Source organism: Thamnophis sirtalis, unplaced genomic scaffold, assembly GCF_051295495.1.
Source record: "Thamnophis sirtalis isolate CommonGarterSnake01/CBP01778 unplaced genomic scaffold, rThaSir2_p1.2 scaffold_18, whole genome shotgun sequence".
NCBI lineage: Eukaryota > Metazoa > Chordata > Lepidosauria > Squamata > Natricidae > Thamnophis > Thamnophis sirtalis.
This window is the reverse complement of record NW_028261398.1, coordinates 2,489,231-2,504,581: the sequence shown is the minus strand read 5'-3', so window position 1 is coordinate 2,504,581 and position 15,351 is coordinate 2,489,231. Positions and strand designations below refer to the sequence as shown.

General features: G+C 48.0%; 1 protein-coding gene across 1 annotated transcript; it reads right to left on the bottom strand.

The window, feature by feature from the left end:
* Nucleotides 1–1,879: 1,879 nt before the first annotated feature.
* Nucleotides 1,880–14,995, bottom strand: BANF1 (barrier to autointegration nuclear assembly factor 1). Its single transcript, XM_087702993.1, has 3 exons — nt 14,865–14,995; nt 4,607–4,751; nt 1,880–2,509 (listed from the first exon to the last, which is right to left on the bottom strand). The coding sequence occupies exons 2-3, from the start codon at nt 4,727–4,729 to the stop codon at nt 2,363–2,365; spliced, it is 270 nt and encodes an 89-aa protein (XP_087559119.1). The 5' UTR covers nt 4,730–4,751; nt 14,865–14,995; the 3' UTR covers nt 1,880–2,362.
* Between the last annotated feature and the right edge of the window lie 356 nt (nt 14,996–15,351).

Below are 15,351 nucleotides of genomic sequence, written 5' to 3'. Positions count from 1 at the left end.
GTGGCCTTACTAAGGCTTTATAGAGTGGTATTAGTACCTCCCTTGATCTCGATTCTACCGCTCTTATTAATGCAGACAAGGACTGCGTTGGCTTTTCTGGCGGCTGCAGCACATGGCGGGCTCATATTTAAATCCTTGTCCATTAGGACTCCATGATCCCTTCCACAGTTAAGCCACGTTTTACCTAGTCTGTACCTACGCAGTTGGCTTTTCTTGCCTAAGTATATATAGGACATTCCCTTTCTCTACGTTGAGTTTCATTTTGTTAAAGACAGGGCCCAGTGTTCAAGTCTGTCGAGATCCATCTGGCTCCGCAGCCCATCTTCTAGGGCGTGGCACGACAAAACCGCGCTCGACTAAAGCGCGGCCGATTAAACCGCGTCGCTGACGTCATCAGCAGGGCGACAACAGCCAGCGCGGAGAAAGGAGGGCGCTTTAAATAGCGCTTTGAAAGCAAGCCAATTCAAGTTAAGGTAAGGGTTAGGTTTAGGGTTAGGTTAAGGGTTAGGGTTAGGTTTAGGTTAAGGGTTAGGATTAGGTTAAGGGTTAGGTTAACGGTTAGGGTTAGGTTAAGGGTTAGGTTAAGGGTTAGGTTTAGGTTAAGGGTTAGGATTAGGTTTAGGGTTAGGTTAACGGTTAGGGTTAGGTTAAGGGTTAGGGTTAGGTTAAGGGTTAGGATTAGGTTTAGCGTTAGGTTAAGGGTTAGGATTAGGGTTAGGTTTAGGATTAGGTTTAGGGGGGTTAGGTTTAGGTTTTAATTTTAGGTTTAGCGTTTACAGCGTGCTTTTTTCTCCGCGCTGTGATGACGTCAGCTACGCGGTTTCGTCGAGCGCCCTTTAGTCGAACGCGGTTTTGTGGTGGAACCCTTCTAGGGCAGTGTTTCTCAACCTTGTCAACTTGAAGATCTCTGGACTTCAACTTGAAGTCCAGACATCTTCAAGTTGACAAGGTTGAGAAACACTGTTCTAGGGTGTTGGCTATTCCTGCCAGCTGAGTATCATCCGCAAATCTAGCAAGTTCCCTTCTACTCCCCCATCTAAGTCATTCACGAGGATATTGAAAAGTCCTGGGCCTAAGATGGAGCCTTGGGTCACCTTCCCTGCGTGTGGGTGCGGTTCCATCCTTGGCAATGTTGTGGACTTCTTTATTCATTTTGTACAACGACAATAAAGACTATACTATACTTCAACTCCCAGCAATCCCCAACAGGTTATTCCGGGAGTTGAGGGCTTGCCAAGGTTGATCACCCCTCTTGTATAGTGAGATTAAGAGAGCAATTTAAAAAAAAACTCAACCGGGGGTGGGGGGCAGACTTGCCACACCCCCTACCTGAGATCTATTTCAATTTAATAAAATTTGTATGCTGCCCACTCCCTTGGGACTCTGGGCGGCTTACAGGCAAGATTTTAAAAAAAGCATTTAAAATTTTAAGATAAAAGATACAATTATTAAAATTACACACCATCCATTCTGTCTAAGTGGGGCTGGATATTGATCAACAGCCCCAGGCCTGCCGGAACAGCCAGGTCTTGGTGGCTTTACGGAAGGCCGGGAGAGTGGGAAGGGTCCGGATCTCTACGGGTAGATCGTTCCACAGGGCCGGTGCAGCTACAGAGAAGGCCCTCTTCTCGGTGCAGCTACAGAGAAGGCCCTCCTCTCCTCGCCTGAGAAGGCGAGGGGTCGCCAGCCAGCATTGTCCGGTCGACGGCACCGGGAGGAGGCTCAACCTGTGCGATCTTATTGATCGTTGGGAGGTAAGTAACCAGGTCCTAGACCATGTAGGGCTTTAAAAGTAACGACTAGCACCTTGAAGATCTACCCCCAACCTTCTTCCAGCGACCCTCAGGCATGCTGCAATGACTTTTCAAGAACCCTGGAGTATTAAACACAGCTGATTTTTATTGATTTAAAAACATTTAAATCATTATTTGGGTTCCTGACGTTCAGCCGCGCTGGCGTCAAGTCCCCCAGAGATCCGAGAAGAGACCAAGGACCTCTGCACCAATTTTCATAATACAAATCTCAATTGTTTTGGAACCAGGAGTTAAACTGCAAAGCCCGGGAAAGCCGAGAATTCAGCAGGGGAGGAAGAATTCAACAGACGGAGCTGCAAAAAGGGGGAAGCCGAGACTGGAACACGGTGCCCTCCTCCTCCTCCACTCCCTCCTTGGAGGGGCAGAAGGGGAGGGGGATTAAAAAGGCGCAATCGTTTCTGTCTAGTTTTCGGAGCGGGGTCCCGAAAGGCCCCTCGTGCGTGTTGCAAAGCCGAGAGGGGTTTTTTGCGGAGGAGGATCGAGGGGAACCGTGTCAGCTGCCTATAGAAGCCCTCCGAGCCCCGCCCGGGCTTTGACCCCCCACACCTTCACAAGAAGGCATCGCACCACTCGCGCAGGCACCCGTGACAGTCTCTGGATTGTTTGGCGTTGGCTCCGCACGTGTCCTTCAGCCACTCGCGGAAGAGGTCTTCGTCCTTCTTCAGCACCAAGAACTGGCCCAGCACGACATAAGCCTGCAGACGTTGGAGGGAGCGGGGAGAAGGGAAAGGGAGGGCAGTGAGCAACAGGGATTGGCGTCACAGCATTAAAACAGGGGTGTCAAACTCAAGGGCTGCCCTGAAAACACCAAGCCAGTGAAAATGGAGTCCGGGAGGGACGCATCCAGCCTTTCAGAGATCTGTTTTCACTTCCGGAGGGCTGCAGGAGCCCCCCTGGGCCACCACAAGTGCCCCCCCGACACAAGTGACATTGAGCTGGCCATGCCCCCCCCCCCTCAGGTCAAACACAACCACGATGCGGCCCTCAATGAAATCGAGTTTGACACCCCGGAGGGAAAACAAAGCCACGGGAGGCTAAAGAGTCCTTGGATAGCGACATGGGCAGCACAGAAATGTAGTAGCTCAGTGGTTCCCAAACTTGGCGACTTTAAGACTTGTGGACTTCAACTCCCAGAATTCTCCAGCCAGCTCTGCAGAGCTGGCTGGAGAATTCTGGGAGTTGAAGTCCACAAGTCTTAAAGTCGCCAAGTTTGGGAACCACTGTAAGTAGCTCAATACATTGAATAACTACTGTATTTTTCAGAGTATAAGACGCACCAAGGTTTTGAAGAAGCAATTATTTTTTAAAAAAGTAGGTAGGTAGATAGAGGGATAGAGAGATAGAGAAATACAGTAGGTAGGTAGAGGGAGAGAGAGAGAGAAATACACTGGATAGGTAGATGTTTCTGCTGGCATAGCATTTGATCAATGTAATTCTCATCAATCAGTTAAAGAGGGGAAAAAAAGTTTATGCACTCTGCAAACTTCCCAAAAACGGCCCATTTTTCATGAAAACGGGCGTGTTTTTTTAAACAGGCATGAATAGCCGGGGAGGGGGGGGCTTGCAGAGTGCTCCTGGGGGGCTCGAGGGGAAAGAAATGAGCAAAAAAAATGGCCCGTTTTTTACGAAAATGGGCTTGTTTTTTGTCAAAAATATTGCATGCATAGCTTTAAGGAGGTTTATAGAGTGCTGCCGGAGGGGGGGACGGGGGACAACCCATTTTCTGCTCATTTCTGCCCTCCCCAGCCCCCAGGAGCTCTCTGAAAGCCTCCATAAGGGTATGCACGGCCATTTTGGTAAAGGGGGCGGGGCTTCGGGAGGCCAAAAATGCTATATTCAGTGTATAAGACGCACCCGGATGTTCAGCCTCTTTTTTGAGGAAAAAAGGTGACTTATACTCCAAAAAATATTGTAAATAAAGGCTCTGGTCCCCAAGAACTGCAAAGCCCAACAGAGCAGCAAAGCTCTCCGCTTTTGATTGCGAGTTCTAATTCTGCCTTAGGTAGGAAAGATTGGCTTTGGCTCAATCACCAGGAGACGGGGAGTTCTAGTCCTGCCTTAGGCACGGAAGCCGGTTGGGTGACTGTGGATGAATCACCAGGAGACCGTGAATTCTAGTCTCGCCTTAGGCAGGAAAGCCAATTGGGTGAGTTTTGCCAGTCACCAGGAGACGGGGAGTTCTAGTCCCAACATAGGCAGGAAAGCCAATTGGGTGATTACAAGCCAATCACCAGGAATCTAATCCCACTTTAATCCCCCTTGCTGCGTTTCCAAGGAGCCCTAAACACCCGGTTCCTCGTGGTCTCCTGGGGACCCCAAATGGGGAGGAGCCAACCAAGTGGCTGATTTGATTGCACAGTTGCTGCCTTGTGGGGGTGGGCTTTTTTTAAACAAGTCCTTATTATACGTTTTTTTTATAAAGGTTGTAAATCGGAGAGTCACTTCTGTGTGACTGTATGAATTTATGAATTTTGCACTGGAAAGGGAGCAATTATCCTTTTACCCCGTGTCTCCTGGGGTCAGGATGGGTGAAGCATTGACCGATCCATGTCTCTTTCTTAGTTCTCGGTCTCCCCAGACGGGCCCTTCTGGTTGGGCCACCATCGGCTCTCCCCCCTGGGACAGGCCGTGGAAAAGCGAGGCTGCTTTCCCCCAAAGCTACGGGGACCCCACCAAAACTTCTCAGGGGCTCAAAATGATTTATCCAGGAAAGGAAAACGGCATCGCCCCCCCCCCCCTCCCTCCAGCTACGATCCAGGTTTGGCTGTCGGATGGAGGGGCCCGAAGGATACCTTGTCAAACCCTTTGTCTTCCAGCCTCTTGCCAAGGACGTCGCCAATCCCCGCTAACGTGCCAACCGGCTTCTCACCCATCGGCTCGGCCACAAAGTCCCGGTGCTTCTGGCTGGTTGTCATGTTGGCTGCTGCCTTGCCCTGGCTGGGAAGAGAGAGGTCGAGGGTCAGTCAGGAAAGAAAGACTCCTATCCAATGGACATTGAAAGTCACAAACTTAGCCGAGATGGCTAAAATATCGGCATATCTTAAAGATCACTCAAATGAGAGATATAAACAAGACTGGAAAAAATGGATTGACTATATACAAAATAAATACGGGACCAAGAAATTCCAGTTAGCCTATGCTTAAGATCAGAAATGATTTAAATTGTTTAAAGTTAGCTCAGCAAGAAGAAGCTAAGATCAACGTAGAGATGTCATTAATTTGTTTATTTCTTTTTTCTCAATAGATTTTAGACTGTGTTTGTTAGAAATCCATACCGTGTACGGGTTCTGGGAAGTCGGGGGGGGGGGAAGGAGGAGGGGGTTTGGGGGGGAGGGTGGAGGGAGGGAGGGGTATACATTAGGCTAGACAAGAATTTGGTGGTAAACTAGAACTATTTTGACACACAAAAAATTGTACTCCAATGTCTTACTGATTGAGGAATGATGAAATGTTTGTTTTAAAAGAAATAAAACTTTTGAACCTAAAAAAAATAAATAAAAGGAAAGAAAGACTCCTGGCCCAGGTTCAGTCCAGGATATATTCTTTATTAGAGCCAAAGTGATTAGAGCAGAAGCAGGGTGGATTTGATTTAAATCAAGCCGTTTGAAATCAGGACTGAAATCACTAGTAAAAAGGCTTGGCTTAAATCAACTCGATTTAAATCATAATTTTTCTAGAGCAACTGTCATCTCTGCCCTGCAGCGGCTCCTCCTCTGACCCACTGTTGACTCACTGACATTGCAGAATTTACAGCCTCATGCCACATAACTAAGCTCCATTTCATGCTGAATAAATGAATTTATTAAACGTGGCACGACAAAACCGTGCTCGACTAAGCCGCGCCCGATTAAACCCGGTCGCCACATCAACGTGCAGAGTTCCAGAAACAAATTATTACTAAAATTTGATCAAAGCAATTTAAAATGGAATATTGGTGATCCAGGGCCAGTCTGGTTTTGGCATAAACAAGTCAGGCCTGACTAACCCAATTGCTGTAGCTGTGCAGTTGCTAGCTTGGTAGATTGAGGGTATGCCACGGACATAATATACCTTGACTTCAGCAAAGCACCCCAAATACATTCTCATGAAAAGGAGATATTCCAAGAGATCCTAATTATCTCCACAATGGAGCCCCAGTTCAGCTCTCTCCTAAGCCCTGCGCTGTTCGACTTTACTAATAATCCTCTGATATGAGTGGGCAGAGGGCATGCTTAGACAGGTAAGAACCTATCCCATATCAGTGGCCGGCAAGAGCTGCATTCCAATACACATTCAGGCTGGCTTGATTCACCTGAAATAGTTTCACCTCACTCTCTCTTATTTACTTGCTGATAATCCGGAGTTGCTCCGGTATTTATAGGCGTGGAAGCGTGTCTGACAGGGAGTTATTGAGAGGGGGCTGTCTTCCCTCTATTCCCATGCCCATCATCCTTGTCCTCTCCCTTCCCCCCCTCCCATGCGCTCCTCCTTCCCGCCATGTCTACGATCCTGGCACTTTGGCCCAAATCCATCAGCCGCTTCCCCATTGGTCCACTGGAGGATGAACGTCACGGCTGGCTTTCCAGAGGAAGCTGCGAAGGAACGGATATCACAAACAATTGCTGCTCTAGGAATCCGCACTTGCTCTCCTTAACGGCCCAGGCGTTCCAGAGTTATGCTGGAAGATACACACAGAGGCACACACACACACCAGGGGTGTCTCCCCCTCACTCCCCAGTATTTGTTTCCAGAAAGTAAGTTATTTGTGTGCCAAGTTTGGTTGAAATTGCTTGAGGCGCTCCAGAGCTATGCTGGAACATACATACATCCTATATATAACGGATAAGAGCCTGTGGCCTAATGGCTAAGATGTCTGCCTAGTATGTAATATAGCCCAGGTTCAAATCCCAGTAAGGGTATGGCTAGCTGATGAGAGCTAAATAGCTTGAAATAGATCTATACTAGTCTCCCTTTATTTATTTATCAGCACAAATAAACACACACACACACACATATATATATAATATATATAATAAAAATAAATGAATAAATAATATAAATAAGTACATAAAATGTAAATAAATAAATAAACATAGAATAAAAATAAGAATAGATAGCTAGATATAGAAGAAGAAATATATTTTACTATTAATTTATGTATTTAACTTATTTGCTGCCCATCTCCTTGCAAAGGGATTCTGGGGGGCTTCCACTGCGGGGTCTCCAACCATGGCAACTTTAAGCCTGGAGGACTTCAACTCCCAGAATTCCCCAGCCGGCTTGCTTACAGCATTAAAAAAGAAACATTCACGCTGTAAGAAAAATATTGCGAACAATTTTTAAAGGAACATAGGAACCTCTTGACCAGGCTCCACTTATACAGGCAATGCTTGACTTACAACAGTTCATTTAGTGCAGTGGTTCCCAAACTTGGCAACTTTAAGACTTGTGGACTTCAACTCCCAGAATTCTCCAGCCAGCAGAGCTGGCTGGAGAATTCTGGGAGTTGAAGTCCACAAGTCTTAAAGTTGCCAAGTTTGGGAACCACTGATTTAGTGACAGTAATTGTCATGGGATCAAACAGTCATGGGATCAAAATCCAACTGCTTGGCAACTGGCATGTACTCAGGACGGTTGCAATGTCCCGGGGTCAACGGGATCCCGTTATAGTGGCCTTCTGAGAGACAAAGTCCACGAAGAAGCCAGATTTACTTATCTACCTAAGTTAACAACTGCAGTGATTCAGTTAACTACTGTGACGACAAAGGTCGTAAAATGAGGCAAAACTCACTGAATGACTGTCCCGCTTAGCAAAAGAAATCTGGGGTTCAATTGTGGTGGTTAAGGCCAGGGTACCTGTTCCCTTCAGGCTGGGGCACTGCCCTCTGCCCAAGGACATGAACGAAGGGGAAGCTGGGGCAGCAGAGGGCAGGAGGACTGAAAAGCAGCTTCTGGGAGGAGCAGAAGGAAAGGATGAGGCAGCAGAAGGAAAGGCCGATAGCAGCCAATAGGAAGGGCACGCCCAGGCCCCATGGGCTGAACCACAGCCGAGGAGATTCGGATCCGACGCTAGGAAAAACCCCTGCCAAGAACAGGCTATCCACGACTACTATCAGCTTGAGACGGGAGGAAAATGCCATGCAGACTTTTGGCCGGAGTAAAAAGTCTCATATACTTGTAACTGGGATATGATGAATGGGCATGTCCAGAACCCTCCCGCAAGGCCCTGTTGGCGAATGGGATTGATGACGTCAGGCCGAGGGGAGGGGACAGAGGGGTAAAGTTCAGGCGTCATTAAGTGGGATTTAGTTTCGACTCCACAGAAGTCCCCGCCAAGACGTTAGTCCTAATAAATGAATGGGTGTTTTTTTTTGAACTTTGTCTCGAGGCTCGTGAATTAATCAGGTCAGCTCTTGGGAACTTCACCTCCAACTCCAGGGGTGTCAGACTCTAGGCCCAGGGGGTGGATCCACCCCACAGGGTGCTTTGATCTGCCCCGCGGGTGAAACACCGAAGGAGCAGCCCGTGGTGCCAAGCTGCCAGAGAAAAAGGCGCTCGGGAGGGAGGCTTACAACTTGTAGTAGATGATCCCTGATGGCCCTTCCAATGTTATGATTTTTGGAAGTTGGAAAAGCAACCGCTTGCAAACATAAAACACCTTACTAGCTCCAGCCTGTTAGTAGCAGAGGTTGTACCGTCTGTCTCTCATTGATTAAATTTGCGCAGGCGAGATTTGTCTCCACAACTGGTTTTACTGGTTTTCCTTTGAGGAAGGAGGGGAGAAAAGAGGCAAGTTAATTCACCATCAGAAGGAAGAATGGCTTCTGCGCCCGCGGGAAGAGGGAATCTTTCCGCAGACGGAAGCCAGATCCTGTGGGAAAACAGCACAGCACTCCTGCTAAGGTGTGAGGATCCTACACAGCAATTTACAACGGGTTGCATTTGGAAACTAAGTGGAAAATGCAACCGATGCTCTCTCTCTCTCTCTCTCCACTCAGGCAAGAGGCTTTGAAGTCCAAGCCAGGATGCTGACAGTTACTAGAAATCCTACTATTACTTAGCACAGTGTTTCTCAACCTTGTCGACTTGAAGATGTCCGGACTTCAACTCCCAGAATTCCCCAGCCAGCGAATGCTGGCTGGGGAATTCTGGGAGTTGAAGTCCAGACATCTTCAAGTCGACAAGGTTGAGAAACACTGTCCTAAACACTGAATTGTTTATACTTAAAATAGCAGCGCCCCCTAGAGTCGGGAATGACTTCAACTCTGGGAGTTGAAGTCCAGACATCTTCAAGTCGACAAGGTTGAGAAACACTGACTTAGCAGCTAAGTACAGTAGTCCTCGACTTACAACAGGTCATTAAGTGGCCGTTCAAAGCTACAACGGTCAAAGTCAATGGGGAAGCTGGAGCAACTTAGCAACCATGTTACTGACACTAACAACTGCAGCAATTCACTTAACAACGGTGGCAAGGACGGTCGGAAAATGGGCAAAATTCACTTAACTGTCTCATTTAGCAATCCTGCTGCAGCCCTCAATGAAATCGAGTTTGACACCCGCCCCTGCTTTAATCCCACATGAGAAAGAGAGCAGCTGCACTGTGGAGATTCCAGCACCACTACTCTTCTTCCTGCTGTTGCCCAGAGACGGGGATTCTTTCCAGGGTGTGTGTGTGTGTGTGTTTGTACACTTCATGCAACTAAATAAAGCAACGTTGTGGTCAGGAGAGAGATAGCAAAGTCACACAACAGCACCATCTGCTGGATCAGGGATGGGCATCTCTGGACCCCTTTAATCTCTGGAGATTCTCAGCCATCACCCAGGACAGTGTTTCTCAACCTTGGCCACTTGAAGATGTCTGGCCAAGGTTGAGAAACACTGTCCTAGACACTGAATTGTATATAAACTTAAAATAGCAGCGCCCCCTAGTCAGGAATGGCCAGCCCAGATGTGTGAGGCGGGTAGGGGGGGAACTTTTACCATTTTATATAAACGGCTTGCAATTGACCTGGGAGGGGGGCGAATGCTGGCTGGGGAATTCTGGGAGTTGAAGTCCCGGACATCTTCAAGTTGCCAAGGTTGAGAAACACTGCTCTATAGCTAAATCCCTGTCCATAGAAGTGTGAAAGTTACAGAATAACAGAGTTGGAAGGGACCTTGGAGGTCTTCTAGTCCAGCCCCCTCTTCAAGCAGGAGACCCTATACCATCCTGGACAAATGGCTGTCGTTCTCTTCTTAAAAACCTCCTGCAATGGAGACTGGGCAGGGGTCCCCTGCTTGAAGAGGGGGCTGGACTAGAAGACCTCCAAGGTCCCTTACAGCCCTAGGATTCTATGCTCTATAGCAGTGTTTCTCAACCTTGGCTACTTGAAGTCCGGACATCTTCAAGTGGCCAAGGTTGAGAAACACTGTCCTAGACACTGAATTGTTCAAGTCTGTTGCTGGCTGGGGAATTCTGGGAGTTGAAGTCCGGACATCTTCAAGTGGCCAAGGTTGAGAAACACTGCCATAATATGTGTGTGTGTGTGTGTGTATTTCACGTCTCATCCAGGAAGCTTCTTCAGCTCTGACTGGATGGTGGGGAAGGGAAGGACCCTTTACGACCTGAGCCGGCAGGAACTCTGGGAGTTGAAGTCCACAGGTTGTCAAGGGGGTATAGCTGCCCACCTCTGTGCCTTAGACCCCTCGAGCGCAATGACCTGGGAATGGTACTACTCGGGTTTCTTAAACATCTGGCCAGACTCAATGCAGCCAAGGCTACGACTACGTTGCCTACAAGAATACTAAGAGCAGCTGCCAGAAATCTGCAAGAACGACAGGTAAGTAAGGGAAGTGGAATTCCTTCCTACCCGTTGCATTTCCCCAAGTCTCCTTCTCCCTTCTTCCAGGCAAGCATCATGAAGTTTAAAGCTCATGAAAGAAAGAAGCACAGGGGGGCGGAGTGCGCGGGTGGATGTTGTGATTTCTGTTTAAGGGCAAGGATCCATGATGGAGATGACAGGTGGCACACGGAGCCCTCTGCAGGAACGCCAGCTGTCGCCATAGCTCAGCCCCACCGCACATAGGTGTGCGCCTCCTGCTGGCCAGCTGATTTTCGGGTCTCTGCCGCACATGCACAGGGAGCCTGAGGGAGACCTGCGCATGTGCGGAGGGTCAAAGGTGCATTCATGGGGGAGCAGGGGTGCGGTACCCCCCCCCCACACCCCAGTTTTGGTCCTAGGAGGGTTCAGGGAGGCCTGCTGGGCCCAAGACAGGGCACAGGGGAAGGGGTTTTTGTTCAAGCATGCATGCACGGGGGGAGCGCAGGGGGTCATGTGCATGGACAGGGGTACTGAGTGCGCGATGGATGTTGCGTGCACATTGCATTATAGGTGTGGGTGTGCGCATGCGGGCTTCCACCACATGATGGCAAAAGAGTTAGCCATCCCTGACCTAGAAAGTCTTTCAAGGCATCCTATTACATCTCCCTCCCTCCGTTACTATGGGATGGATTACTACAAGGCCAGTTTGGCTACTTTGCAAACCTCCTTGGGCGATTTCTGTTTAAGAGCAAGAGCCATCAACAGGTTACTCTCGTCCTCGACTTACGACCACAACTGGCCCAGAGAAGGCGACCGACAACCAAGATCCCAAGCGCCAATGGTTGGGACCCCACCTCCTGGGTCATGGGACCCCGGGGGCGTTTAAGGCCATCTGAAGTTTTGCAATCAGGTGTTCTACAATAGTAGCGTGGCAGAAAACAGGCACTTAAGTCCTCAATTTACAACAATCCATTTAGGGAACATTCAAAGTGGCAACGGCACTGAAAAAAAGAGACTTACGACCATCTTCACACACTTACGACCACTGCAGCATCCCCGTGGTCACGTGATCAGAATTTGGACACTTGGCAACTGGCGTGGATTTATGAGGGTTGCGAGTGTCCCCTTTTGTGACGAAAGTCAATGGGGAGGCCGGCACTTAAACCAGGGGTCTCCAAACTTGGCAACTTTAAGACTTGTGGAGTTCAACTCCCAGAATTCTCCAGCCAGCAGAGCTGGCTGGAGAATAGGCAAAATTCACTTAACGGCCGTCTCGCTTAGCAAGAGAGCTCAATTGTGATCGCAAGTCAAAGGACTTCCTGTATGTCTGGTTTTCAGCAAAACCGCAGCCCTTCGCTTTCGTGGCCACAGAGGTTTGCTTAAAACCACTGCAAAACAAGGTCATAAAACCGGATGGATCGCTTCTTAAGACACGCAACTGTGATGGGAAGGCTCTCCCTTATGGTCATATGTCGAGGACTGCCAGTTCACTGCACAACTTTGGTGGGAAGGAGAGAAAACCCAGAAAGCCATGGGACAATCCTTCATCCAGCTATGGGGCTGGCGGGCAAGCTTGAAAAAGAAAGCCCACCGGAAGGGGTCAAAATTGCCCACCCCTGCTCTGTGCTACTGTGGCTGAACCTTTTTCTTCCCCAAAGGTCAGTGGTTCCCAAACTTGGCAACTTTAAGACTTGTGGACTTCAACTCCCAGAATTCTCCAGCCAGCTCTGCAGAGCTGGCTGGAGAATTCTGGGAGTTGAAGTCCACAAGTCTTAAAGTTGCCAAGTTTGGGAACCACTGCTGTAGGTAAACACAATCACAAATGCTTTTTAGGAACTGTAAAAGTGCAGCTTTGACCTCACGCAGACGCCTTCCGGGCCAAAGCAGTTAATGGGGCTGCAACAAATTAGAAACCGTTCAGATGCAAAGACCTGCCTCTGGCCCTTTCTCCCGAGCTGGCTTTGATTCCTCTTGCAAGTTTTTTTTATTTCTTTTATTTATTACACTTTTATGCCACCCATCTGACCCGTAAGCTGCCTCTAGATGGCTTACAAGATATGAAAGAAATAAAAAGAAATAAAGATATTAAAGCATTCATTACTTAACTAGATTAGAACACTAAGAACTATTAAGATTACATTTCCTTTACTTGCTCTCACACTTCAAGAATGAAGGCGGACAGAAGTGACCTGTTATGACCATCACCAGCGATGGTCAGTTAACACAACCCTTGTGGAAAGTCTGCTGAAAGTCAAGTTGAAGTATCAGGCTACGTCCACACTCTCCATCTGGAGCAACCTTTGGGAGGCAACCAGATGCTTCAAAGGGCCCCATGCACCGCACCCAGTTCTCTAGTGGCCGGAGCGCAGAGCAATGTGGCTTCTGCCGCCTGGTTCAAGCCTCTCCTAAGGCCTCCCAGGGCACAGTGCAGGGTGCCCTCGGGCACCGCCATGGTCCTTGAGGAGTCCGTGGCTTCCCTCCACCACCCCTTCCAACCACCGTTTTAGCTCCCCTGGTCACCGATGGAGCTCCACCCGGGATTTTCTCCGCCCTGCGTAAGCTAAGGCAGCTTCTCTTGCAAGGATCCCTCCCTTTATCTTTTGCAAGGAGATTCTACACACTGGGCCACCTCAAAGAGACTATCCAACCATACATATACATACACACACATTTTTATATAGGTAAAGGTTCCCCTGGCACATATATGCCCATTGTTCCCGACTCTAGGGGGCGGTGCTCATCTCCATTACAAAGCCGAAGAGCCAGCGCTGTCTGAAGACGTCTCCGTGGTCTTGTGGCCGGCATCACTAGATGCCAGAGATGCACGGAACGCTGTTCCCTTCCCACCTTGTTTTGCTTGTTTTTCTACTTGCATTTTTTGCCTGCTTTCGAACTGCTAGGTTGGCAGAAGCTGGGACAAGTCACAGGAGCTCACTCTGTTATGTGGCGCTGGGGATTCGAACCGCCGATATGACCTTTCTGATCGACAAGCCCAGCGTCTTAGCCACTAAGACATTGTGTCCCACATTCTTATATAGATAACCTATATTCACATACATATAATTATATTCACCCACATAATTATATATATAACTATCATTATACACATAATTATAGATTATATCTATATATCATATATGCATAGTTAATATTATACACCCACACACATATTCTCACTTAAATATTGCGTGTATACATACGCACACTGCTGATTATATATGTACACACACACACATATATAGATATAGATATATAGATAGAAAAAGAGATAGTATCCCCCTTTTTGTTCTCATAGTGATGTTTTCTCATTTTCTTTGTCATTGTTTATTTTATCCTATTATTTTGCTTCTGTTTAGTTTCCACTTTCCATGTCTTCCTGTCGGCTGTTGTGAGCTGCCTGTAGAAGCCCCGCGGGAAGAAAGGTGGCAAATAATATTTAATAAATATAAGCAGATACAGACATATATATGTGTGTATGTGTCTGTGTGTCTGCTTATATTTATTAGTTATTTGCCACCATAACGTAACATATACAGACACACCTCTACATTTTTAAATATATGTTGTATATGTGTGTGTGTGTGTGTGTATGTATGTATATATATATATATGTGTGTGTGTGTGTGTATATATATATATGTGTATGTATATATATATATGTGTGTGTGTGTGTGTATATATGTATATATATATATGTGTGTGTGTACGTACACACAAACACACACACACACACATATATATAATATAATCACACAGAACTGCATACCATAATATGTGCGGGTGTATGTATGTGTATGTATGTATATGTATATACACATACATACATACATATATAAACATATGTAAGGTTTTGAATACATAACATATAGACAGACACACACCTATATTTTTAAATATAGGTTGTATCTATGTATCTATCTAATCACACAGAACTGCATAGCGAATGCTGGCTGGGGAATTCTGGGAGTTGAAGTCCGGACATCTTCAAGTGGCCACGCCATAATGTCTGTGTGTGTGTGTGTAGAAGCTACTTTATGATTTGGGGCTGTTTCAAAGGTTGGACGATTCCCCATAGACGAGCCCAGAAGACGGTCGATGCGTCCCTTCCCCCCCCTCCTCCTCGTTTAGTGACGAGCTCGGCCTCCCGCGCCCTCCCTCTCTCCCTCCCCACTTCCCTCTCGACCTCTGACCCCGCGGAGGCGCCCCCTCCCCCCCAGCGGCCGCGACAGCCCCGCCGTCTCCCCCCTCCCTCCGGAGTCCGGACTCTCACCTGCTCTCGCGCTCCAACCGTCGCTCCCGCGCAACCCGCGAGTCTGCTTCCGGGTCGCGGGGGTGGCGGCTTTAAGGCCCGCTCGGCGCGCCTAACAACCGAGGGCACTCCGGACTTCCGGCGGGCCTCGCTTCCTCTCTATGGCCCTGGCGGCGTTCTAGGCGTCCGGAGGACTCTTTATGGCCTGTTCTGTTTCTGCCCCAAGCCTGGTTGGATGAGGAAAAGTTGGGGTGGGGGAGAAGAAGAGATAGGTTGTCTCGATTACAATGATATAATGCAATTAAAATGATCTAAATGCAAAACTCTAATTGGAAAGATAGGTGGAGGGAAAAATGCTTTGTTTTTACCAATATTTCCCATCAAGGCCCCTTTAAGATGATGGGGGACTTCAACTCCCAGAATGCCCCAGCCATCTTAAAGCCGACGAAGGTGAGGAACGCTGGCTTAACCAAAGAGCTTGGGCGAAGAGAGCGCTGCCCTTTTAAGG